Source organism: Euwallacea fornicatus, chromosome 7 (assembly GCF_040115645.1).
Source record: "Euwallacea fornicatus isolate EFF26 chromosome 7, ASM4011564v1, whole genome shotgun sequence".
Classification (NCBI taxonomy): Eukaryota; Metazoa; Arthropoda; class Insecta; order Coleoptera; family Curculionidae; genus Euwallacea; species Euwallacea fornicatus.
This window is the reverse complement of record NC_089547.1, coordinates 4,795,094-4,819,828: the sequence shown is the minus strand read 5'-3', so window position 1 is coordinate 4,819,828 and position 24,735 is coordinate 4,795,094. Positions and strand designations below refer to the sequence as shown.

Here is a 24,735-nt window from a genome sequence, read left to right as displayed (position 1 = left end):
AAGTTTAATGCGGGAAGTTTGATGATCGTAGTTCTGCATTTGGATGCGACGACGACGCTACGTGATCACGGCTCTAGGGGATTGTAATTCGACAATGCACATTTAAGTGCATATTCGGGGGTATTCCGGTTATAGGTCTTAGAATGGGGGTAACGACATTTCAAGATTTTGAACTTGATTTTACCTGAGGAATTTGCACATATGCGTGGAAAATATGCAGTAAATGATGGGATTGGCGGCTGAATTTAGAGGCGCCAGACTCTGGATGAATGAGGCAATGGCCGTGTTCGTTTGGGTGGGTGGTATGTAGCCGAATACTTGCAGAAGGTCGAAGATTATGTAAGGGCTCCAACACACGATGAAAACTGAAATAATAATGACTAAAAATTGGGAAAATGTCAGAAAATAATTATCGAACGACCCTTAGGTTAGGTTTTCCTTATAAATAGAGAGGTTTGCTACCTCAATCTTAACTGCATGAATTTTCACGAATTTTATCTCAACGAAAACTTACCTGACACAATCACAAAAGTTATCTTGATAGTTTTCACCTTCGCCCTGGGTATCAGCCCCCTAGACGAGGCCCTCCTATCTCCGTCTGAACCTGAAATATCAACTCTCCAGCAAACCTCAATACACCATTTTGTCACAATTACCAATGCGTTCATTGATGGTCCCCCTACGCCCCCTTGCAGCAGGAAATTGCACCGTACTCTTAGTCCAAATGGTCTTAATCATGACCGCATAGCAAGCAGTAATGATAATAGTCGGTATGACGAAAAGGGCCAAAGAAATGAGCACCATGTAGAGCTGCCAATGCCACTGCTCCCTGAACTCTATCCAACATTGGGGCTGATCTGAATCGAAACGATTACTGGTGAAGTAAATAATAATTAAAGCTGACTGTGTGAAGGTAAAAAAATTCTGTACCTCCTGCGAAATGAACTCCAGAAGACAAACAAATTTAATTATGTTTACGAAACCATCTCGCGCGCTCTCACAAATTCACTCCTATTTTGTTCTAATGCAGACTTGGAGAGCAACTCCAATTTTAGATATATCGCGAATGGAGTACAACTTTTGCATCCAAAATTCGGCTATTTGACCTGATGGGACGGGCGGCTGCCTTTTAATTTAGTGACCGGAAATTTGCGTTAAGCGTAGGATGCAACGGAGAAATTTTCCTCGAGCCTCAATCGTGTTAAGCAAGATACGCAATTAACGATGAGCCCTTTTGACCAAAGGAATTTAGTGGAACATTCGGGACGTTTTCGTGCTCCAAGACCTCCCTGGTTCTTGTGGACTACAGCGAATCCAAGGTTTCGTCAAACAAATAAGGAGAACTGTTTGCTCGCTTCGATGCACGTCGTTCGTCAAGAACGAAGCTATTCAAAATAACCGAGTTATTACTTAAAGTTTGATAGCAACGACTTAAGGAAATACGTTTTTAAATCTGCTATGATTCCATTAAGGGGATATTTACATGTATTACAATGTGATACACATAAATAACCGTGACATTCCCGCTTTTCAAAAGAGTGGGTGTTTGCTCAGAAACTGTTTTGGAAACTTTCCAGACAGTTACAATTACTTTCAGTTTTACTCTCGAAACTGTTTGCCGACACTTGATTATATGCCGCGATTTTATGAATATTAATTATCTACATATTTTAAGAAAGTTATAACGAAGGGATCTGAAGTAGGACTGAACTTACCCTGGACGATCTTTTCTTCGTACAAGAAAAGCATTGGAACGGAAAATACGGCGCTCACGGTCCATGCCAGGATAATTAAAATTTTCGCTCTTTTCCCTGAAATAAAACGGCAGTTTCCTTAAAAAAACAGTACAACGATTGCAGCAAGAAGGAATCTGTCTCGCTGGAAATGATACTTACAGCTTCCAGAGAACTTCATGGGATGCCTGATTGCGTCATAGCGGTCAATGCTCAATGACACTAAGACGTACGTTGAAGCGTAGGTCACTAGTGCCTTTAAAGGTTGTGAGAATTAAGAATTGAACGTGGGAAGTTAGAGGCATTGCGCCAAATTTCCGGAACTTTGACCATCAATCTCCTATGAATTATTTCTTACCTGAGAAAATTTAATGAAGCGGCACCAAGTGTCTCCGGCATACCAGGTCACCGTCATACGCCACACTATATCTGTCAACACATTGATGAGGCCTACAGTCAGGTCTGAAACATGGATGACGAATTATACCTACATTAATTATCAGTTATCTCGAAGGTAAATTATTGGTTCATAAAACGAATCATTAAACGAATAGGAAATTGCTATTTCCTCCAATTTTATCGGCCAATATCGACCATTTGTCATCTAAATGACCGGCGATTGTACGGTTTTTTACATTAGCCAGACAACTCATTTGAAGGGGGTAATTTTTCCCGTTAAACCTAATTTTTCTCCGTTTTTTATCAATCGCAAAACTTCGCGAGTCTGAAAAAAATTTTGAAAATTCGAAAGCGTGAACGATTCAGTCAGGCGCGTCTCCTTTCGCATCGCCAAATTTCTTAGGGCTCCTTCGAGAGAGTCGCACGAATCCAGTCACTGCCGTCACCGACATTATTAAAATTCATACATACTTTTTCAATTTCCTTTACATTTTCGTAGGGAAATCCAATTTGAATTTTGTCACGTACCTAACTGCGAAACGAAATGGTGCGGGAAAACACGGAATCATTCTTTACATAACTGGCCTTGTTCTCACCTGCAAAAGCCAAATGGGCGATGAAGAATTTCATTCGGCTTTTCCGGGGGCGGCCTATGAAGTGCGTGTACAGGACGCCGCTGTTACCGATCACTATCACTATGAAGAGCACCCAGAGGACCGTGAAGTGTTCTACCTGAAAAAAATAACAGTTTAATGACAGCTATTGTGATTGGAAAGAGATAGGAAACGCGTGGGGAGCACCTAAAATTTTTGACAATAATTCAATTATCCGGACGCAATGGCGAATGTAATCGCCGACCAGTGAAACACGACTTTTTGCGTTAAGCGGGAAATTAAATTGATTTTTCGAGAGGAAGATTTGCAAAAATCACATTTTTTTGGATTTCCGTTTCGCCTGTTAGCAACGTACCAGCCGAAACCTGGGGACAGTGTCGAATGTCTGACAACGTCGCCCACAGCTTCGCAGCCCGCACAAACTGTGGTTGTCAAAAAACCTTAAGGAGGCCTTGACATATCGTAGACGCGCTCGGATACGCTCATCCGTTATGCGCAGTCGACGGTCAACGGGAGACGACTTAATCAGCGCGTTACGTTCGCGTCTCGCCGCCTGCCGCGTGGTTTTTCCAGTGTCCGCAGTTATTTACATCTTCGTTCAGGCCGAATCCATAACGAGGTTGAAACAGAAGAACGTTGCGGCGTTGCGGAATTGATGGAATTCCCATTAACGGTCCGGGTTTCTGTTTTTCGGACCTGTCGTTAATCCCTGTTCGTTTTTTCTCGTTTTTCTTCTTAGGCCATCACTCGCGTAATGAAAGTTTCGATGGAGGTGGAAGGCGAAGGGTCTCCAAAGCAAACAACTCACTTTTTCGTTTATTATTTCCCTAGTTCCTGCGAAACTACGTCTTTTATTCACTATTAGCCAGGCAATAAAAGAACGCATTTCAAACTAGAACGGCAGTTTTGTAATAAGACCTATATTTTCTGGATATTACGGTTTTATTTTACTCCTTCGGGAAGTGACGGGGCAATATCGCTTAACCTTGCACAAACACACAAACATGTGCGTCTTTGCACACACACACAAACACACACACACACACACTGAAACTACATTTAAATGACGAAGGCTGATAATTTACGTCTTCTCCGAAGAGAAACTGCCTGATATAAATAAAACTTTGCTCCCGAGTCATTGACTATGAATTACAGGATCTATATTTCCTCGCTCGGCTCGAGAACGGAAACTTTGTAATTCCCGGGTTGTTTTTCTCGAAATTAATGAACTTCTCGGAGAATTTAAAATTGATAAGCTCTTGCAGCTAGGAGAGTTTCTGCTCTGCCAGAAAAAGCCGGACAAACGGAATCGGTTATTTTCCATGTCCCTGGGCGTCCCTCTCGACTACCCCTTGATCCCCATTTGCGTCCAATGAAACGTCTCCGACCAAACAAATCTATAGCAGCTCACGATAATAAAGCAAACTTTCTTACCTAAATCGAATAAAACTCCCCCGAAAGGGTTGTCTTACTTGACTCGAATCTGAAACAAAGGAATTTCTAATCGAAGTAACTTTAATTTGCATAAGAGCCAACCTAAAGGGTTTATTAGCACTTAGACTTGATTTCCCTCTCTTCGTTGCTTCTCATCAGGGGAGGAATTCCTGCATACAACTCGAAAATGCGATTCGCTTAATAAAATTGATACTTTTATGTAGATTGCAATTTTCATAAAAATTGTTTAGATTTTCGGGGGTTTTATGGGGCAATTTTTTCGGCAATAAAGGGTCAATCTAGGTAAAAGCTTCGAGACATTATGCGCCCGTATCAGCGGCATGGAGGGTTGACAGTCCTCGGAATGTCGCAAGTTACTAATTGCAGGTGAATCTGATTCGATTCTGCAACGTAACGAGGAAAAATTTACCCGACGAGGCCGAACGGATTCTGTTCGACCGTGGAAGCTCGACTCAAAATCCAACAATTGCAAAGTATCAATTCGGCCTCTGGTAAAAAATCGCGTTTTCCAATTCGAAATTCCTGTTTAGCACACAGCGAGCGGCAAATATTCCAATATTGCCGCATTCCTATAAGCCTGAAAATGCTAAAATCAGGCCCTCCCCCGCGGGTATGATGAAGCATAATACTTAAAGGAAATTAAATAACTCTGACCCCAGATATGCTTATATGTGTGAACCGAAGCAGTTTGATGACTCCCATCCTGGGTATGCTTACATTGCAGCCTTAAGCATTTTCGTCGTTAAACGTGGCCTTAGAAACATCCAATTTTCTTGCCAATCGCTTCGCGAAATTGAACGTTGCTTCGAAATTAAAAGCTTCCGTTGCTAGAAACTATAAATTCTTGTTTAATTAGGCGCTAATTACCAATTATCCGGTGGTGAATGGTGATTGCTGTTAACAAGCCGTATTAATTTACAGCTTAATTACATTTATGAAAGGAATTTTTCCCTGTAACGTAAGAGAATGGCGGTAATGTGTTCACGTGTAACGTGTTTGTTTCGAAAGCACGGCAGCTCGTTATCGAGGATGAATTAAAGACTACAGCTGCCGGTGCCGTTAAGGGGTGTTTGTTGGGGCAGAGGGTATGGGAGAAGATAGAGGTAGTGGCCAAGGACAAAGGACGATTGTGGTAGGAAGATTATCGCGCGTATTTACCCTGGAGTGCGGCAATCGCAATTCAAATACAGGGTGGACTGGGTGATACGAACGACGACAGACCCGAGAGCTTAAAGTCCGGTTTTTCGAATTTCGCGGCAACTCTGCCAGTAACATAATTTTCAACGGAACTGGAGAAATTGATGGAAGCTCCGCTCTGATTTCGTCGGTTCTATGGAAATGGAGAGAGCGATCAAACGGTCTTCTCCGATTTTGCCGTATTTTATGGACGTTATTGCGCTGATAACGTTACCAGGCGTATGAAAAACCGAGCATTGCTGCCGAGTCATTCAAAAACTTTCCAAGCTGATAACAAACAGACCTGGAAGGTTGCGGTTTTCTCCCACCTATTTTCGTGGCGTACTTCCATGGGTTGTTGACGTACACGGAACGTTCCTGTGTAAAATGCCTATTTCTGGCTCTCGTTCTAATTCCTATCAGATACCGCGAAATAGAGGGTGATCATTAAAAAAATCTTAAGTAGTATCGGATCCTCTGAAGTATCAGCCAAGGGTAGTTCTCATCAGAGATCCGTGAGCTTAAAATGGCAATTGGCTCAGCCAACGCTCTGCCTTCACAGTTCACCGTTTGCTGCGAAATTTTTTAATGATCAACAGTTTCTCTTTCTAAATATGAGTCCGAAATCCCCTTTTCGTGACATGGACAGAAAAAAACGTGCGTCACGCACATAACTTAGCTAAAAGGGAAATGGCAGCTAATGGTTTCGCCATGCGAGTAATTGCGGATGAATTGATTTCGATTTGGAACGTGAATGGGTGATTTTATTCAGCCGCCAGATCGCACACTTTTCGGTCTTGTCCGGGTTGCGAAGAGCCCCCATAGAAGATTTTTAATTCGATTTGAATTGACGTGTTCAACTCGAAATCAATCTCCCCCTTTTGGAACTGAAATATATTAGTAACATGTAGTGTTTCGTAAAGCCCACGTAGGAGAAGTGATTCTGCCGCCATTTTGTCAAGAAAACGTATATTTTCCACTCGGCACTTAAAATATTCACCTCTCAAAATCACACCAATTTGTGCGAGAAACTTTGCCAGCGTTACCACTAACGAACATAATGTATTTCCGGGGGTGGAACGCTAACAGTGGGACCAAATGGGTCGCTAATGACGTCGTTACTTATATGGTAAGAATGTAGTGAATTAATTTAAGGATATAATAGAGACAGAAAGGGGGGCGCTAAGATGCCATTACAGGCTATAACTGGGTTTACGAGCTATTTTGCCAAAAATTATTACATCCTATCTATATATTATATAGAAAATTTTCAGCTTGCTGCTCGGAAGTTCTTTATCGCCTTGCCAAAACATACTTTTAATACACTGTCCCACTTTAGTTGGCATCGCCTTTATTCCGCAATACCAAAGATCAGAGATATAATCCCAAGTATTCCCGTCGAAACCTCTAAGGAACATCATTTCGTAGAGGCCACGGGATATCTGCGGAGCCCGAAGAATTTCCTTTATCCGCTCATACATGTAAAGGCAAATTTACAGAGCAAATCAAACTTCGCCATTTGACAAAGAAATTCCCCACTGAGAAAATTTCATCTTCCCCAAATTGGGCCCCTGGTTACGAGACAATTGAATCTGGCGGCAGCCCTAAAATTATATTGGTTGTTTTTCTGGGAAAAAAAAATCGATTTTTTTTCTGCTACAGTGAAGGAATATTGTTTATTCTAAGTTTATCGACGCAGTGATTTATAGGCAGTCGGGCCGAAGGGCAATTTGCATAAAGTTTTTGTCATACCGTTCGGGGCCAAATAAAAGGAGGGAGAGCAAATTGTATTTTATAGCCGAGGCTAGAGAAAAAAAATGGCTAAAGGTTCAACCGCATATAATAAAGGGATGTTGTTTAGAAGTTGCCATGTGGGCAATAAAATTTCCTACGCGGCTCTGGGGCTGAAGCTTGGGAGTGATTTGTCGTGGCTGTTTATTAGATTAGCTTCATACAGCTGGACAAAATAGGCGATATTCTGGAATGTTTACGTAAAATATTAGGTAGCAGTTGCAGCAGCCAAGAATATTTTATCTGGACAAAATGGTGAACAAACGTTGTCATAGTTCAATGTTCATGGTGCATTAATTTCAGGTGAATTTTAGCAAAACTCAGAAAATGCGGATTACTCTTCGTACGAACCTCGATTTTGTCTTCTTTACATTTATAAATAATTTCCAAGGAAACTAAGGAACTAACCAATCATTTGCCTTTACTTCGCTGTTCCTTGGTAATTCCCCTTTCGACGGAGGTACATAGGAATCAATTTGCCCGCACTTAGGATTTTAAATTCAATTTGACATTCTCTCTGCTCTCAATCTTCAAGAATCAAAAAGAAAATAGACAAAACCGGTTCATCTCCTTCGTTTCGGCGCCAGCACGTGCCGTCGTTAACGTCAATGCTAACGGGCATCGCAGACTGAAAAGTAAAGCCATATTGACACGACAATTTGAGCGAGCGAGTCTCTTCAATAATCATAAAAAAGTCAGAGGGAAAACTGAACTAAAGACGCTATAAACTCGGTCCCAAGTCAAGTGACAATAAACTCGCTGGAAATATCGGGGCTTCGCTTTGGTTAAAGTTTACGAGAATGTCCTCGAATAAATGTAGAATGAAATAATGCAATGTACACTGGTGTTTGCTGATAAGATAGACGATCGTGTGGAAAGGCACGCACTTTCCTCTCGTTTCCGAAAATAGACAAATCTCTCAAGTAAAGACTCCTCGAAGATCAACTTTAATACCTCCTCCGCAATTCTCCTTTATTTCCAACAAAAGACTTGCCGTAAAAAATTTACACATCCATTCTCCTATCAGAAAATGCCCAAAACCATGGATTCGCCTCCAATAGCAATGAGTTGTCAACAACCAATAAAGATGAAAACATTGATCTCGCATCAGCCGCAATCATCGCCCCATTGAAAATTTATAAGCTACTTACATCGCTGACCCACAAGATATAAAAGGGAGATCCAGCCGGACAAAGGATCCTTAGAAATCCCCTGGGAGGGCCGGAAGTGGAAACTTTTAAGACGGGAAAAGCAAATATTGCGAGAAACGACGATTTCCAATCAGCCCAGACCGATATTTGGCGGGCAGTGTTTTATGGTATCGGAAATCGTCTCGGCGTGTCGACTTCCTTCCTCGGCATTATTCATAAAACGCACAAGTATGTAAAGTAACGTCAGATGTTTCGAACACAAAAGGGCTTTTAGGAGCGGTGGCGTCTTTCTGATGGGTGCACGCAAAAAATGGGAATTGGTCTTAGTCTTACTGCGGCCCAGTTTTAAGAGACTGGAAAGACTGGCGAGGGGTTGAAGGGAGGGGGGGTGGATAACTTCAAGGCGGCTTATCGGATCCACGTGTCAAGATCATTAATTCGCGCCGTTCGAGAGCTAAAAATAAACTCGCGTTTACAAGAGAATGCATTCTCACATCGACGGACTGAGAGTGAATGAAATTTTTCCGTAATGAATTTCTCAACTTTTTCTTTGCGCTCAGCGCTGAACTAATGAAACGGAAATTAACGAAGCTCGAGGGAAACAAACGCTGTGGCGCCTGCCCCACATTTAAATAGACGGCAATTATGCGGGAGTATGTGACCGGCTTATCAAACGTTATTAGACGGATTTGAACAGTTAACAAACGCAGCAAATGCGTACCTTGTTGCCGATAATGCCAGACCGAGGGTGCCAATGAGCCGGAAATACACGTTGCGATGTTTCAGGCGTGCATTTTTAATGGTACCACCCAATGAGCCCGTGCGCCACTCATGTTGCAGCTCCTTCCTAAGTAATCAAATCGTGACGTCTGATTTGAATAGCAACGAAACGAGCGTAAATTGGTGAGCGCTCGTAAATGTAGGCCCTATCGCGAGTTAACGGCTAATCGAAAATGACAGTGATTTGAGGAAATCGTGACGTTACAAATATGACATTAATTTAAACGTCAAATTCTGAGGTTCGTTTCGACAGTTAATCTTGCTGTCAATCTGTGGCCGGATTCTTGAAATCTCCATTGTTCTGTTCTCCGTCAGAGGAGGACGAGCAGTTTGAAATTGTAGCGTATGCAACACAAAATACATTTAATAGGAAACTCGTGACAACGCAATTTAATCATTCTTGCGGATTCACGCACACATTTCCCAAGATATTGACAGCGGTTTCCTAGTTCCCTTTCAATGAGAACACTTGTTTGCCGACAGGAAAACAATAAATCTCGAAAAGGAAACATAAATCACCGGGGGGAGGGTTATATTTCAATCAGGACGAAAATGTGGAAAACCAGATAAAAACGTAGGGCATAAATCATATTTCGTCTTATCCATTGAGTTAATGATTGGGGAAGTTAGCGATAATCGTGCAGACTGCGTGGGCACGACAGATAAAGTTTGGAGCGGGAAACAACAGTGTAAAGTTACACTGTTCCGGAAATCTTAGAGCCTCTAATGGAAATTGAACATTAGAGTATCAATGGTAATATTTCACGGGCCATTAATCAGGACGGAATAGCTGACTTTTTCCCATAATAACCGATGCGCTTTTACTTTGACGTGCCATTAAGGCTCTAGAGCCCCAATTTGTTTGCTGTGCTAGCAGACCTACTTACATAAAATTCCATGTATTTGCAGCTGGAAGATGCATTCATGAAGCTAAAAGTTTAGTATAAATTCGCTGTGGAACGGAATAAAATGTCTGTGACTCTTGCAACTTTTGGAGTCACTGACCATTTTAAGCTCAATAGTCAACGTTTTTGTCTTAGAGAAGCACAAGCTTTTTAATGCGCTTTCATATTGACAAATCCAATTACGGTTTGCTTACAATTTACAACGGAACATAATCCTATAAACTGAATTCAAATAGCGGCAAATTAATTTGAGTTTTTATTTAAAAAGCAATTAGAATTTAGCATCATTGCTGTGACAAAGAGGCCCCTTGATTAACTCCACATTTCAGGAAATTGTATGGAAAACCACCGGAAAATACGTGATTATGAGATTAAATTAGCAGTCCTTTACATAAGACGACGAAAGAAAAGCGGGTTTCATTAGGGTTAAGTGGCTGAGAGATTCAATTAGGGAATCTGGCTTTCAAAGGGCTTATGCCAAAGCCGAGAGGAAGCTTCATAAAACGTCTTCTGTTTAACTCCTTTAACATGGCTAAAACGTTATGTGAGACATAAATTGCGATGAAGCAAATTTCTTTAATCTTGTCTTCGCCTTTTTTTCAAGACAGGAGTTCCACTGGGTGTTTGTCTTCGAGTTGTTTTCCACTTGAGTTTGAACCCCCTCAAAGGAAAAGGTCACGTACAAACAGCTCGAAAATAATCAGTCATTAAACGACACTAAAGCCTTTTGGAAGCGTGTTTTTTCCGTGTTTACCTGGGCATTTTTTAAACAGCTTCCAATTATATCTTATACATACAAGGCATAAACAACTTAATTCTTTTCTAATGGCGGTAGGTGTGAATTTGGCCCAATAATGGGGTTAACAAATACTTCGTGGAGAGTTCGTATATTTAATCCGATTCAAGCACTGAATGGAAGGATGCACAACGACGAATTGACAAATCGGAATTGAATATCCCGAGTCGGAATTGCATACCGAAAGAGTCCCTCTCAGGTTTCGAGGATCGGAAAATATCGACGGGCCTGGAAAATACAACTTTGAGAAAATCGGTGATTTTTCGACGGCGCTCGTCTAGTGAAGGAATTTGAAACATTTGATAAGTTCCAGTGTAATGGAGATTTTATTAAAATTTGCAATATGTTCCATAAAAATGTCTTATTTTTGTTCTTATTTGTATTATTTGTACATTTTTATGAACAACACGAGTAAAAATTGTGGCAAATAATGTAAATAGCAGATTTCTCAATGATTTCCATAAATGAAGCGAAACCCGACTGATTAGGTCATCAATCGGATCACACATGCAATCCGATTAATCCCCGGATGATAGTTGACCAATCGGATAAAGATAGAATTCTCGGTAATCACGATATAGAACTGAGTGCTCAGAGTATCGGCCCATCTCACTCCTACTTATTGAAAATTATTAAAAAAAGCGAAGCAAAAGATCACCTCCTGCGTTTTCTTTGCGCTCGATATCAAATCCGCCTGAGGATCGAAAATGCGGAAGTTCACGTTATATTAAAAATTTCTCCATGCGATTTCTGTTAGAACTTACGGTCAAAACTCACCGGCAATACTTCAGAAAACTCCGACGCCTTCGTCCAGCAGTCCACATTTTCCAGGTCTCGACCCCGTATTTTCTCAAAATAATCGAATAGAGTGGACGAAAGCCAAAACTACCTGCCGCCATGTCACCGTTGACACTCCGGGCGAAAACAAAAGACGCCTCAACATGGCGTTCGACACAATGCATGTGGGAGGGAGATGAAGGGAAAAACGTCAAGACAAAATTGCACATTGGAGAACGAAATTTAAAAATTCGGAAAAATTCTAAAATTCATTTTGCGACGAACGAAGGAATGTGCATAGAGAAATCTAAAGAAAACGGCATGAATTTGAAGATATTGAAACTGCGCTCTGTCTCTGTTGAACTGCTACTGTTGCCAGTGATCCCGCTTGTCAATTCAGCTATGAAGTGACCCTGTTATCGTTACGTAATAAGTTACGAAATAACATCCCTTCAGTGACCGGTTTTGACTAAGAACATGCCATTCGTCGAAATTAGAAAAACATTTTTTTCTCGCTTGAAGATCCTTCGAACCAATCCACAACAGCATAAAAATTGGAACAAATTTATTTCTTTTTTGAGCGGTTAGTCAAGACGAATGATATAAAGATGAAAAATGAACTGATCCGGGTCAAAGGACGCTCGTTTCCATTTTACTTAATATAAGAATTTTGGAAGAAACGATGCCATTCCGTGTTTTATACGCTACAGTGGTCGAAGGGCCCTGGCACGGCCCATTTTCTTTCGGGCAATGAGGACCTTTTTATTTTCATTTAACGTGCTTCGAAATGAAGGTTGGGACCAGCACCGTTCAGGTGCCAGAAGCGCACAAAAAGTTGTAAGTAAAGATATTAAGTCCGGCCCTTGTTTGGCGCCAAACCAGTCAAACCGGGTTCTGTGCGTAATACCAGCCATGTGCCGTATAAGTTACTAGAGGCCCAATAAAAATGTTGACAAGAACAAATAGACCTGATGTAATTAACATTTTCGCGTTTCTAGGCAGGACCGCACTCGAGCCCACAGTAAAAACTGCAAACTACATATGGTGACTTTGACAAACTCCGGACCTGTCTGCAATAGGAACAATAAGCAGAAATGTAAGCCCCTATTTGTTTCAAATACAGAAGCATTCTATTCCGCATACTTGTCATTTGAAATGTTTTATGCCTCGTAATAGCGGTATATTCAAGGAGGTTGTAGAAGCCATTCATTATATCCATTATCAAAGCTGTTAAGGCACACAATGCACAATGGTTTGGGCAATTGCAGCACTCGTGGGGAATGCCTTGTTTTCTGTGATTAGTTGGGTATTGAATGCCGTTTCAGAGATTTATAGATGGATAAATCGGTTTATATTTACCAAAGGCAATAATTTCTAATGAAAACAGAGTTCCTGTGCCTCTCTAAGGCCCGTTTGTGATGACTTGCAGACGGAATAATACGGCTGGGCCTGCTAATAGGGCTGGAATGCCCCATATAAGTTGTCATACATATAGCGTTAAACACACGAGGAGAAGGGGGAGATGAAACAACAATAATAAATTTAACCGAATTCCTGCCCTTCGATTTCAATCTTTTTACATCGCTGGAAGGGCTTTGGTTCTCATCCGAACGCGCAAGAATTTCTTCAGCACGCACAGATGGCGCCCCTACACGTCAGGCCAGTAAGTTTGTGATTAGCCGGCCGTTCCTTCGCTCGTTCCGTTGGAATCTGACTGGGACTGGTCATTTTACTTCAATTTTTTAATAGTTCAATCTACTCGAAAGAGTGGATTGCGAAGGCTTCTCAGAAAGCCGCCTGCGCAGGAAGCCTTCCGACATGGTCGGGCCGTCGACAGGCCGAAAATTTCTGCGAGTTTGAACCTGAGGGGAAGCCCACGCCTGAACTGCAAAATATAGTTTTGCCACAGTTTGCTCTTCCGAGATCGCGAACAGGATTTAGGTTCCTGTCGAAACAAGCAGGGGAATGCGGCAGCACGCACAGATGGCGCCACTGGTAGTCACTAGGTGGTAAGTCTGCGTTCAGCAATCTCTTCACTAGTTCGGATAAAAACGAAAATTGACGCCCTTATTGCCGCAGATTGAGATTGCGGACGTTGCGGGCTCTGCTTCTGCGAGGTTCACACCGGGGCTAGAGCCCAGGCTAGCTCTGTTTCACAGTACTTTATGTGAAAAACAAAAACCGTTTCATTCGCACTTAAACTTCCGGTTAAATTTAATAGATTTTTTTTAAGCGCCTGTCAGATTAGCTTAGGCTAATTCAAGTTCAACAAGAAACCAGAGCTTCTGATGCCTGGCGTGCGCTGGCCGGCTAGTGCCGATGATAAAGTCGAAGCTCGAAACGGTGAGACTGCAGTAAGGAAACATACGCACACACACACACACATGGGGGAGTTTCCGGTGAAATAGGAGTTAGTATGAGTTCCTTGAGAAGGCTCAAGCGCCACTTGGAGGTCGAAGCTATTGATTTATTGCGGTCAGTACTGAAAGAAATATTATAACTGGACGGATTTGGACAACTTTATGGCTTTTGCGGAAGCGACTCTGCCTAGAACAACATGTTTTTTGTCAAGTTTTAAACTTTGTTTTTCTTATTTTTAAGCAACCCAAAAATAAATGTAATAAAATACACTCAATCGAAGCAAATGCCTCGTCTGTTACCAATTTGTCCAAATAATAAACTTCCCGACTTTCAGCTTAACCAAACTGTATTTTGCCGATAAAAATAATCTGTTTTGCTAACCCAAATGAAAAAGTTTATAGTTTGCGGCTTCCTGATCTTTCCTGTGGTACCATAAAACCTAGTTTGTAAATTTTTCGGCGCCCTGGACTTCACCCACTGCAACGACCACCGCTCTGCGTGATATCGAACGATTTTCCCTCATTTTTTTTTCAATTTTTCTCCACAAAACTTACCGCTTTTTTACGACAATCTCGCCATAAATAAAACATACAGGGAACCTAAACGTCACATTTAATTAGCTTATTACCGACGCGGATCGACCGCTAACCGGCAGACAGCTCTCGGAGTTATTGCGACATAAAAAAGAAAAACGGGCCTTTAAAATGTATAATAGGGATACTGAAAATCGGCAGCCGTCACTTATTTGTTACTCATAAAGACATTGCGACTAATCCGAAGTGAATAAATCCGTTTTTATGCGTTCGGCGACCGAGATAATTGACACGAAAATTAAAGGGGGAAATTAAATTGTGTGCCGACTTCTTCAAGTTGTTTCGTTGTAGAAATCCGGAAATTATTGTGCACCCAAAGCCCGTTCTGTAGGGACGCCCCTGAACCGTACTTAGACTGGGCTCTAATGTCGTTTTCCCTTAAGTTGCACATGAGCCTGAAATTAGCCGTGGAACTCTGAAACTCGACCCAACAAGACCGCTAATTGTTGTGTCTCTCTCTCTGTGTCCCGCTTTTCCTATTTTTTGGCGGAAAAAATTCAGAAAATCCGACCATCTCACGCATTTGTCACCTGTCGCGTCTAAATTATTAGCAAAAAACGTTTATTTCAGGACTGTTCCGTAGACGACACAGCGCTACCAGCAGGTACGAAAATAGAAGCAATAATTTGAATAAAAGTCCAATAAAAATTCAGGGCTTCTAATCTGGGACACTTAAATTTGCGCTATTCGGCAAGTTGTCGCCGGTTTATCAAACGCGTTTCCCCTATCGTTTTCGGTTTTCGAAATTACCCTGATAACCCACAAACAAAGTCTAAATCCAGCGCGAAACGGGGAAAAACGCGTTTTCGTAAAATTTTCTTTCAAATTTGGTGGGCCACCAAAATGTTATTGAACCGAGTGTAAGACAACGCGAAAATGGAAGATATTACGCCTCACCGCAAAGGAAAATCTGGATTAGATTGATCCTCTCTGCTGACTTCTAACCGGTCCAACACCCCCACCATCCTTGGAACATTGTTGAATTTTAAAAGCCACGTACCCTACTGATTTAACATACACTGAGCGCTGTAAAAGATCTCCATGATAAAAGAAAAAATTGCATTTTAGTGAAGTAAAAGTAATGGCGTGCCGAACTCCATTTCATGATAATGAGCAGGAGAAAATGAATCGTGAAGATAAGAAAAAACTTTGATCCCGTAGAACTGAGATGCCCCAAGGACGTACTGGATGGATATTGAGCCCTGTGAGCAGCGGTGGACACATGGCCGGGGGGACTTGTGGTTAAGCCCTCGTAAATTTGCTTTATACCGAGGACCGGGGCCAATTTACCCTTAGATTCAGCACTGAAAACATAAATATTTCTCTTTCTCTCTGGAATTTCAAACTCCGCATAAATTACATTTTTGCCTCGCTCGAAGCTACTCTACATACGAAATGAAATAATGGAGATTTTTTGCAGGGTCATGGTCAGGTACTCACCTGTCTACTCATAGAGGAAAATCGATTTTTAATTAAATTCGCTCCCTTAAAAATCGCACAATTTTACGCATACAAAACACCATTACAAGATCCAATTGACAACGCTTTTTCTCCCTAGATTTTTAATATATACCAGATCTATCACGTTCTGAAATTATTCCAATTTATTCCTGTGTCAATTGGTAGTAAAAATTTAAATATCCCACTTGTTGCATATAAATCACGAAGCCGTGAAAAATCGCAACTCCAGCCGTCGAAGGCGATAATGAGATTTAAATGACTTTGTGAGTTTCCCTCGGCAACCGCTAAAGCTATCATTTCCGGGAAATTTCCTCAATTTGTCTCAATTTTTCATTAAAAAGAGCTATTTTGGTGCGTTGATCTGCTAACTGCACAAGTGTGTCGGAGTGCCGCCAGATGGAGCGGGTCAAGTTTGAGCGGACAGGTTGCAAGATGGCGTCATGCGGAGCCTTCCGGCTTAAAGCTTCAATGTCGTTTTGCCAAATTTTTCAGTGAGACCGAAAACTCAATTAAAAACCTCTTACGCTAATTCAGAGGTTTAATTCGGATACGCTTAACTTATAACAAAATTTCCTTGCGCTCGTTTTACGTCCAGCGTGAATATTTAATGCCGTGTTCACACTAATTTGTCGCTTTAGCCCCATTATTCGCGGTTACGCTTTAATCCCTAATTGCTTCGAATTTAATTTAAGGCCTTAAATGGAGTCCATGTGGGCTTTTAAAGTAAATAATATTCCGCAGCTCGAATCGCTTTTAAAGGGAGAAAATCGAAAGTTAATTGTTCGTGTTCGCAAAAAAAAAATCGAATCGATGGAAAAATGCGCGAAAAGATAATGGATCGCAAATCAAGGCTTCGCGAACTTTGCCACCGAGATGATTTCCACGAAAGTGGCGAAATTGAATAACGTTCCGCTCCGATTCCGTCGCTTCTATTCGAACTATCCTGTCGGCAAATTTAGCAGGAGTTCGAAAATCCGAAACTAAAGAAAGTTTTCGAATGAAATGTCACGAAAACAATAAACGATGCCATAAGCATCAATAGATTTTGCCCTATTCTTGACAAGATGGCGGAATATTGTCTAGCGATCGCCGGTGGCAGTTGTTGTCAGTACAACCTCATTACCTCCGGTACAGGGAGGTCCGGCCCCAAGAACGTGTTTCTGTATGGTGCGAGTGCGTCTGATACCCATAAAAGGATGTCCATCGGGCCCATAGATTGCAACACTGACCATTCGAGACTGAAATCTGAATGTTTCTCGTCTTTTTTGTTTATTTTGGGCGCCTGTTCCCTCGCCCCACGACGCACTGAGGATTATTAATGACCCAAGATTAATTACTGCCAGGTCGAACAGCTGGTCGCAATCACGAAGGTGTTTCTCGTCCACCAAAAATGACAGCTTAGATATTGGCAAAATTGGTATTCCCTTTGCTGGTTTGAATCGAATAGCGTTATAGTAACGTAATACTGTCACGAAAACGGCTAATAATGGAACGGCAAACAGTGGCGGGTAATTTCGCGTTAGGCACGGATCCACGTCGGCAATTTAATCTATAAGGATTGATTAGATGGCGGAATAATAATCGGGATGCAATTATTCAACAGTTACTTCCAAGAGGACTCTTTTCGACCTTAATTGTTATTTCTACCAGGCTCATGCATCATTCAAATGTCGACACTATCAGAAGTTGTATCGCTGCTGCGGTTTGCATAATTCTTAGGGTTAAGCAGTGTTCTGGTGGTGCGTCGCTCCGTAATGACAACGGCGAGAGGCCGGGAATGAGTTTGTGTTTAAGGCCCCAAAGAAAAATTATCGCGGACATACAGGGCGAAAAATTAGCGAAACCGTCGTGATTATTGGCAGGAATTTCGCGCTGAAGAAAAGTCTAGCACGCCACTGCATTAAATTTACTGCCATTACTGGCTGCAGGGAATTTTTCTCCAGGCGCTACGAGGGTCGTCCCGTAAGTTGTAACGGTTCGTTGCAGATCTTTAGTGGGAAATACTGGAGATTACCCTTCTGTCGTGGGTTTTAAAATTATTAAAAATGTTGCTCTAATTTCTTCCCACGCAGCTTTCACTCTATTTTTTCACTGCGGCGCGTCATTTGTCGCATTAGCCTTTGAGCAAAATTACATTAAATTCTCCATAAAATTATATATATTAAATATTAGCGAGAAAATTGCGAGATAGAATTGAATTTGAATATGTAAGGAAAAGTGCGTCAAACTTTGAATAAAATCGAGTTAAAGATGCGATTTTTAATTAATGAACGGGCCGGCTCCGGCGGTGTCAACAGTTGGGCAATTTTCGGGGTTTCTGCTGCATGGCGGGCTACCTTTCAAATAGGATTAAACGGGTCATTTCTAGAGCAGGCGCAAGACTGAAGGTTGCCGTTTATGTCTCTGATGGTGGACACCCACCCGAATCGCCTCATGTTACTCACGTTTGGGTCTATAATAGAATAGATGGATAAAAGTTAAAAATGCACAAATCGCTCGGGTTAAGGGATGTTCTGGTTTCACCGGGAGAAACTGTGGATGAAAATGCTCACGTGCGCTACTACGTCATCACGATTCTCTCGCCACTTATAAGTGTTTAGAGTGACCTTGTCCTTTACAGAGTGTTACAATGTTAATTACAAAAACCTTCTAAAATTTCTTTTTTAAATCGTTTAGGTAAAACCCCAAATTCGCGGGAACCTATCTAATCAGTGTTCTGATTGGTCAATCCGAACAAAGAAGGCAGATATAAAAGCCTGCACATTTCTCCCCAGAGTTTTTCCCCCAAGTCAGAAACGGGGTGCTGTTCGAGTCGCGAGATGGTTATTCACGATTTCCTCCCAAATCTAATCTTAACTGTGATTTCAACTTGATTAGCTCAAGTTACGTGTAAACTCTAAATATGGGATCTTGATACAGGCTTTTGTTGACGTTAGGAGTGATGCTTTCGCTTGATTATCATAGTGACTGCCACTGCGGCATCCACGCACAAGATAACACCCGGTGTCCGAAGATTCTCCTAAAGCATCCAGACTAAATTTGGAAAAAAAAATGGGATTTTTACCAATTCAAATACGCCACTGGTTTTCGCGAAAATTGAAGCGTTAGTTACATTTTGCCCGTCGACTCCTGTGTGGATTCCGTATAATTGGAATTTGGCAAGGCAGTGGCGTGCCGCTGGAAATTTTCCATTGAGGTCAACGACAAACGAAACTGGACGAATAAATTTGGAAAATTGTCGGATCTCATCGCGATACGCCAATGATTAACGCGTACTGCCCGGTGTAATGGTTGTCTACAATTTGAACAACTATTCTTTAGGTACAGTAAAAGTAGCAGCTGCGCGCTGGACGCAGTTTTCAACTGCGAAACGGGGCGAAAAAGTGGAACGGACCGCATCATTTGAAAAAACTTCCGAGTCTAAAATATTGTAATGCGCCAATACCGAACTATAAATTAAGCGATACGGGGCGTTTCTGTAGTTCGAAAAAGGTACGTTTTAATCCGGCGAAAACAGGGGCGTGCCGAACGCAACTTCCAGCCTAGGCCCGTCAACAATGAATACGGTAAATTCGCAGCCGCAAACGTGGAAAAGTGCTGAATTTGAAGGGGCCCCAACGCGCCAACGATCGCCGGGCGCTGTAGAAGTTCTACATAATAAATTTTGAAAAATGTACTTAAAAGCAGCGAAAAGCCATCGCCGGTCGGATTCTATTTTGAGCTCTTGAACGGCACAAAAGAAGCGTAAACAAGAGAAAAAAAATCAGTCCGTAAACATTGAGATATGCAGGCTGTAGGTAGAGCAATAATAATGCGCCCGGGGCCGAGACCTACGTGAATTATTGTGCTTCGCATCGCGGCCCATCACACCCTCCCCCCTCACCTCCCCCCCCCCCTGCCGGATCCGCCACGGTGGTGAAAATTCCCAGAATCTACTCCAATGGACATATTAATTTATTAACTTGTCTTCACCTGTAAAATCCTTAGAATTCAATGCATAAATATAGCCCGAGCAGACGCAGTCAGTGGCACGATTATTCAATTTAAAAATCGCGAAATGAGAAAAGCGCTGTGTCGTTTGATTGATGATCCTGCACACTCCATTTAACTTAAGCAGCATAAATTTGCATGTTTAACTCCAGTTTGTGAATGTAATTTTTCCTCCATTTGATTAACATAGTTTGCTAACATTCATGCGAGCGTGTGCGAAGTGCATAATGGAATTTAGTTATTCATTAATCGAGCCCACTTTCGGGTTCGATAATACCCGTAAATTCTACGGACAACAGACTGGAAATTATTTTCGGAAGGTTCGATCCTCGTAAATCTGTCGGCAGATGAGCACGTGCACGACCAGTGCAACAATCGTTGACATAACGCTCAAAATAATTGGCTGCGTTTAATTACCGCACCTGAAGCTCGTTTTCTTCAAGCCGCCCATATCCCCGCAAACACCCAATAGAAATTTACCTAATTATTTATCTTGTCTGGCCTTTTACGGGCTGCAGCATGTCTGCTGGAGTTTTTCTCCTAGACGAACGTTTTACATACACCTGAATGAGAAAATTCTTCTTCGGCTACGTTAAAGCTTGATAATGCTCATAATTCCCCGTCATTGATCCTTATTTGTAAACGCGGGATTAAATCTCCATGAAATAAGAATGTTAAACGTTTCTCTGAAGGATTTACGAGGACTTATTTTATTGAACATTCCGGGCTTCAACGGCGAGGATTAATGCCAATTTCAGCACCGAATAAAAGGGGCCCGAACACACTTTTTGCGTCAGAAACTGGGCAGTTTTAATAAATCCCTTGACCTTCGCGTCGCGCGAAATTTCGCGAAAATGACTTGTCGGAATTTCGAGAAAAACCGGGTTTCCATAGGGCCGGGGAGGACGGCCAGTTTCCGGGAATGAAAGGAACTCATCTCTGGCGGTAAAACGTCCAATTATCGTCGCTTCGTGCGGGGAAAATACACGGCAGAACTCTGGCTCAATTCGACGATGTTAAAACCGAATTTTCACTACATTTTTACGACACACCTAACCCTTGACCTTGCCATCGTCGAGCCCAAAACAAGACCGGTATTCACAATAGTTTCCCGCTGCATTAATGGAAGAGAATAACGCAACAAGCAGGCCCATAAAAGCCTCCGTGAAAGTACTGCAAATAATTAAAAGTGCATCTTAACAGCATCTAGCCGGTACCATTAAATGCAAATAAGGTCGCTCATTACGGGAAACTATTTAAAAATTGCTGTATACGATCCACCGTGGAATGGCACTGGATGCAATCAAGATGGTAATCATAAAATAGTATTTCGATGGAGGCCTGAGGAAAACATGTGTATGGCAGTTACTTTTACGGCTGTCGCATTTCATTGTGAATAATAATCACTTTTTGGTCTCTGACGCGCAACAATTTCAGTCCAAAAGCCGGAGCACATAAGTAAATCACAGGTCCCAAATCGAACCCTAATGATCCCAAAATCCGCTCCATTGTGTCCTCTAATCACTTCAAAACCGAATCGAATAACTATGAGCACACACATTCCACTCGATCCATGGCATAAATTTAATCTAAGTGCTCCATGTCTGCCAGCGAAATTAATTTCAAAGACTCTGACTAATTTTGCAGATCGGCAATTAAACTTTAGGTTAAACTGATCAACCCTTATAACGAAACCATCCCCCCGGCCCGAGGTTTATGGAAGTATGTGTGAGTAACTTCGGCCAAATGGTGCCACCGATTAGTGAAAGCTTGTCGGCTTAAATTAAGAAATTTTGAGTTAATTCGTCGAAACCAGGTAACACAAGTGGTCGTAGATTCAGTTTAGTGCCCAGATTAGGGGGTGAAATAGCGAATGCCCAAATTAACTTTGTCCAACGCACTGAAGGCAAATTGTCCTGGGTCGTAACCGATGGTCGTAACCCCGAATCGTCGAATTTGGATTGATTGGACTCTGCTGCCACTGCTGATTTGTTTCATTTATAGCGGCACGATTTAGGACAATCCACGTCGGAGTGTAAGTGGTTTTCCTTAGAACGTTACCAGGTGTCCGTATCTGGTACGTCTTTGTTCGGCCAAAATCAATTTGAGCAATTTTCTCCGCCGATGGACAGGGAAATGCAATACAAATACGAGCTTAAGCCAGAGATACGGTAACTATGTTATAACTAGCAATTATTTAACTTTGTTTGAGAGATTTTCCATGACTGGTTACTAGGAACTTTTATAAAATCTACTAAACGGCTTAGAGACATCCTTGCGGCGAGTTACCAAATTTAATCCCGGAATTTCGCGTTATCCCACTAACTTTTAACGAAGGTTAAACTTTTGGATAACCCCTCGCATGTGGCCCTCGCGATTAACGAGCGCTGTATAGGCAACCAGGCACACACCCAACGGTATTTAGGGCGTTTGGTCACAAACCAAACGCGATAGAAAAATAATAAGGAAACTTAGTTGTCGCTTGCTGATAAACATCAAGTTTAAACATTGGAGCTAAAATTTGTTAATTGTAGCGTTAATCAAGACTACGACAAGAGCTATAATATGCAGAGTTATTTGGACATTTTACATACGCATAACTTGTGCCGGTTCACGGCACTTTGCAGGGAATATTAGTTCATATTATTCGATATCTACTCACAGTTTTTAGCAAAGCTTCAGGTAGGAATTCGTAAGAAACCGCAAAAAAGCCACTTTTGTAACAGTTTTCAGGCTTGCAAGGTTTCAAATATTGCAGTGGTCAAATCTCTAAAGGCCGAAGTCCAGAATCTTCACATTTATTCTTCATAAACAAAACTGGAATTTGAAAAATTGTCACTCGCGAAATAGGAAGAATATTTTCATTATTAGTGGAACGCGTATTCTCAGTATTCTGTGAAATTTTCGATCGGATTCTGGAATAATGCGACAATTTGAATTAATTTTCACGCCATGTTGGTGAGCAATTCGCATTAATGACACCTGTCAGAAATTGACGTCTAAGGCAGCGACTGCTTGAAACAATAGATCGTTTGGTGATGCGTCATCAAACGTGCGCGCCTGTTTTTGCTGGTTTTAATTGGCAGGAAATACCCTAATGGACAAGTAAGAAATAAATACAAACACATTTCGCCTGTGTTGCCGCTCCCTGAACAGCTCCTCATAATCCTACTACAAAACTGTTATAATTGGAAATATCGCCGTCACTTACAAGACAAAACTCCATGTTTCCAGTCTCCGTTGTTACCTAAGCTTGCTTATCTCCTGGAAATTAGCTAAAACCTACATCAGACGGATAAATTGTCTTTTACCTCCGGAAAACGTACCGTTTTGTTAATGGAAATTCACCAGACGAGGAGCGTGACACTTGTTTCAAGACTCAATTACCGTTAAAAGCTGAAACACTTTCTTCAACTCTTGGAGAGTTAGGTGTAAAATAATTATTATTCCAGACTAAGGGAAAATAACGCATTTACATGATACAAGGTGCTTAATTCAACTTTTCCATCAGTCATAGAAACCGCACTCCAATTGCGTTTTGTGCATTAAAAACTGAACGGAAAGTGGAAGCTTTCCACGTGCGAGCGGTTTATGTGTCGCAATTGAATCATGAATCAACTTTTTTCCTATTTTTATCAGGCACATTTCCCACGTCGGGCCTCATTCAAAATCCAGCAAAAACACTTACCTCATACAAGTAAAACGAGTCTATGGCAGACCCATTGTCGCTCTTGAACACGCTTTGTGTCGCCTTTATACAAGAACAGTTTTCGTTGCAGTCCTTAAAGTCGGTCAGCTCTTCGAAAGCTCTGGAACAGTTTTTGAGATACATTAGAACCATCACTTTAAAACTCGATCTTTCTCATCATTTTATCATAGGAAACAATGGGACAAAAGTTTCCTTTTCGCGCTGGAAAACTCGAAACAAAAGTGGAGTTTACTCTGATGCGGGTTTAATCGCCAAATCCGCCAAAAAAACAAAAGCCGGAAAAACAAATATTGGGGACGGCGGGAAACAAGTGAATTACGACGCTGAAACAGTCGCCGGTCGGCGTCGCGCGAACAGTGGCAGCAGGGCCTTCTTTGGTCTGCGACGCGCCAACCTGGAATGAAGCGAAGAGCGGAAAAAGACTTTTGGCTCTGGTTTTTGACGTTTGTCTCAATGACATACATGCGCATATCTTCATCAATGAATGCTCATGTTTAATTCATTCACGGGTTTCAGATTTGTTTACTTTTACCTTCAATTTTTATGTTGATCGCACTAGTCATTTTCAGAAACTGTAAATCTGAATTTTTGCTTTTGCAACATTTTGTTGTTTTAACTAGAAAAGCAGTGGCTAGACGAAATGGTCAATATTTCGGGCTAATAGCTATTTTTGTCAGTTTTACAGTCGGTAACGTCGCATTGCCTAAATTATGATTATCTTCTTTAAGAAACCGAGGTTTTTTGTCACCCAGACGATAGCAGGAATTTTTTGCAAAATGTGCATTTTTCTTACGTTTCAATATCTGCGGTAATGATCCATTCTGAGACCACGACATTCTTTCTCTTTTCAACTTCATTACGATTTACTACTCGCAATAAACAATAAACGAGATGAACTCTGGCAGATATAAAAATATATTATTATAGCTGGACTACAGTAAGTACGGATTAAGTTTTCCCACTATGGCCTGGTCAAATGTTTCGAAAGCTCAACTGGCAGATAACGTATAAGTCTTCATTTCCCGATATCGCAAGATTTATAAC

General features: G+C 41.6%; 1 protein-coding gene across 1 annotated transcript; it reads right to left on the bottom strand.

The window, feature by feature from the left end:
• Window positions 1-180: 180 nt before the first annotated feature.
• Window positions 181-24,073, bottom strand: LOC136340042 (cardioacceleratory peptide receptor-like). The gene is made up of 8 exons (XM_066283759.1): window positions 23,671-24,073; window positions 2,729-2,864; window positions 2,092-2,195; window positions 1,896-1,989; window positions 1,716-1,811; window positions 657-857; window positions 515-604; window positions 181-365 (listed from the first exon to the last, which is right to left on the bottom strand). Exons 1-8 carry the CDS (start codon window positions 23,821-23,823, stop codon window positions 181-183), a joined length of 1,059 nt encoding a protein of 352 aa, XP_066139856.1. The 5' UTR covers window positions 23,824-24,073.
• Window positions 24,074-24,735: the final 662 nt, after the last annotated feature.

Coding starts and splice junctions, on each gene's coding strand:
- LOC136340042 (XM_066283759.1), bottom strand. CDS start 23,823: ATGGTTCTAATGTATCTCAAAAACTGTTCCAGAGCTTTCGAAGAGCTG. Junction 2,196..2,728: donor CGCCCATTTGGCTTTTGCAG/GTGAGAACAAGG, acceptor TCCATGTTTCAG/ACCTGACTGTAGGCCTCATC. Junction 605..656: donor GACCATCAATGAACGCATTG/GTAATTGTGACA, acceptor TTGATATTTCAG/GTTCAGACGGAGATAGGAGG.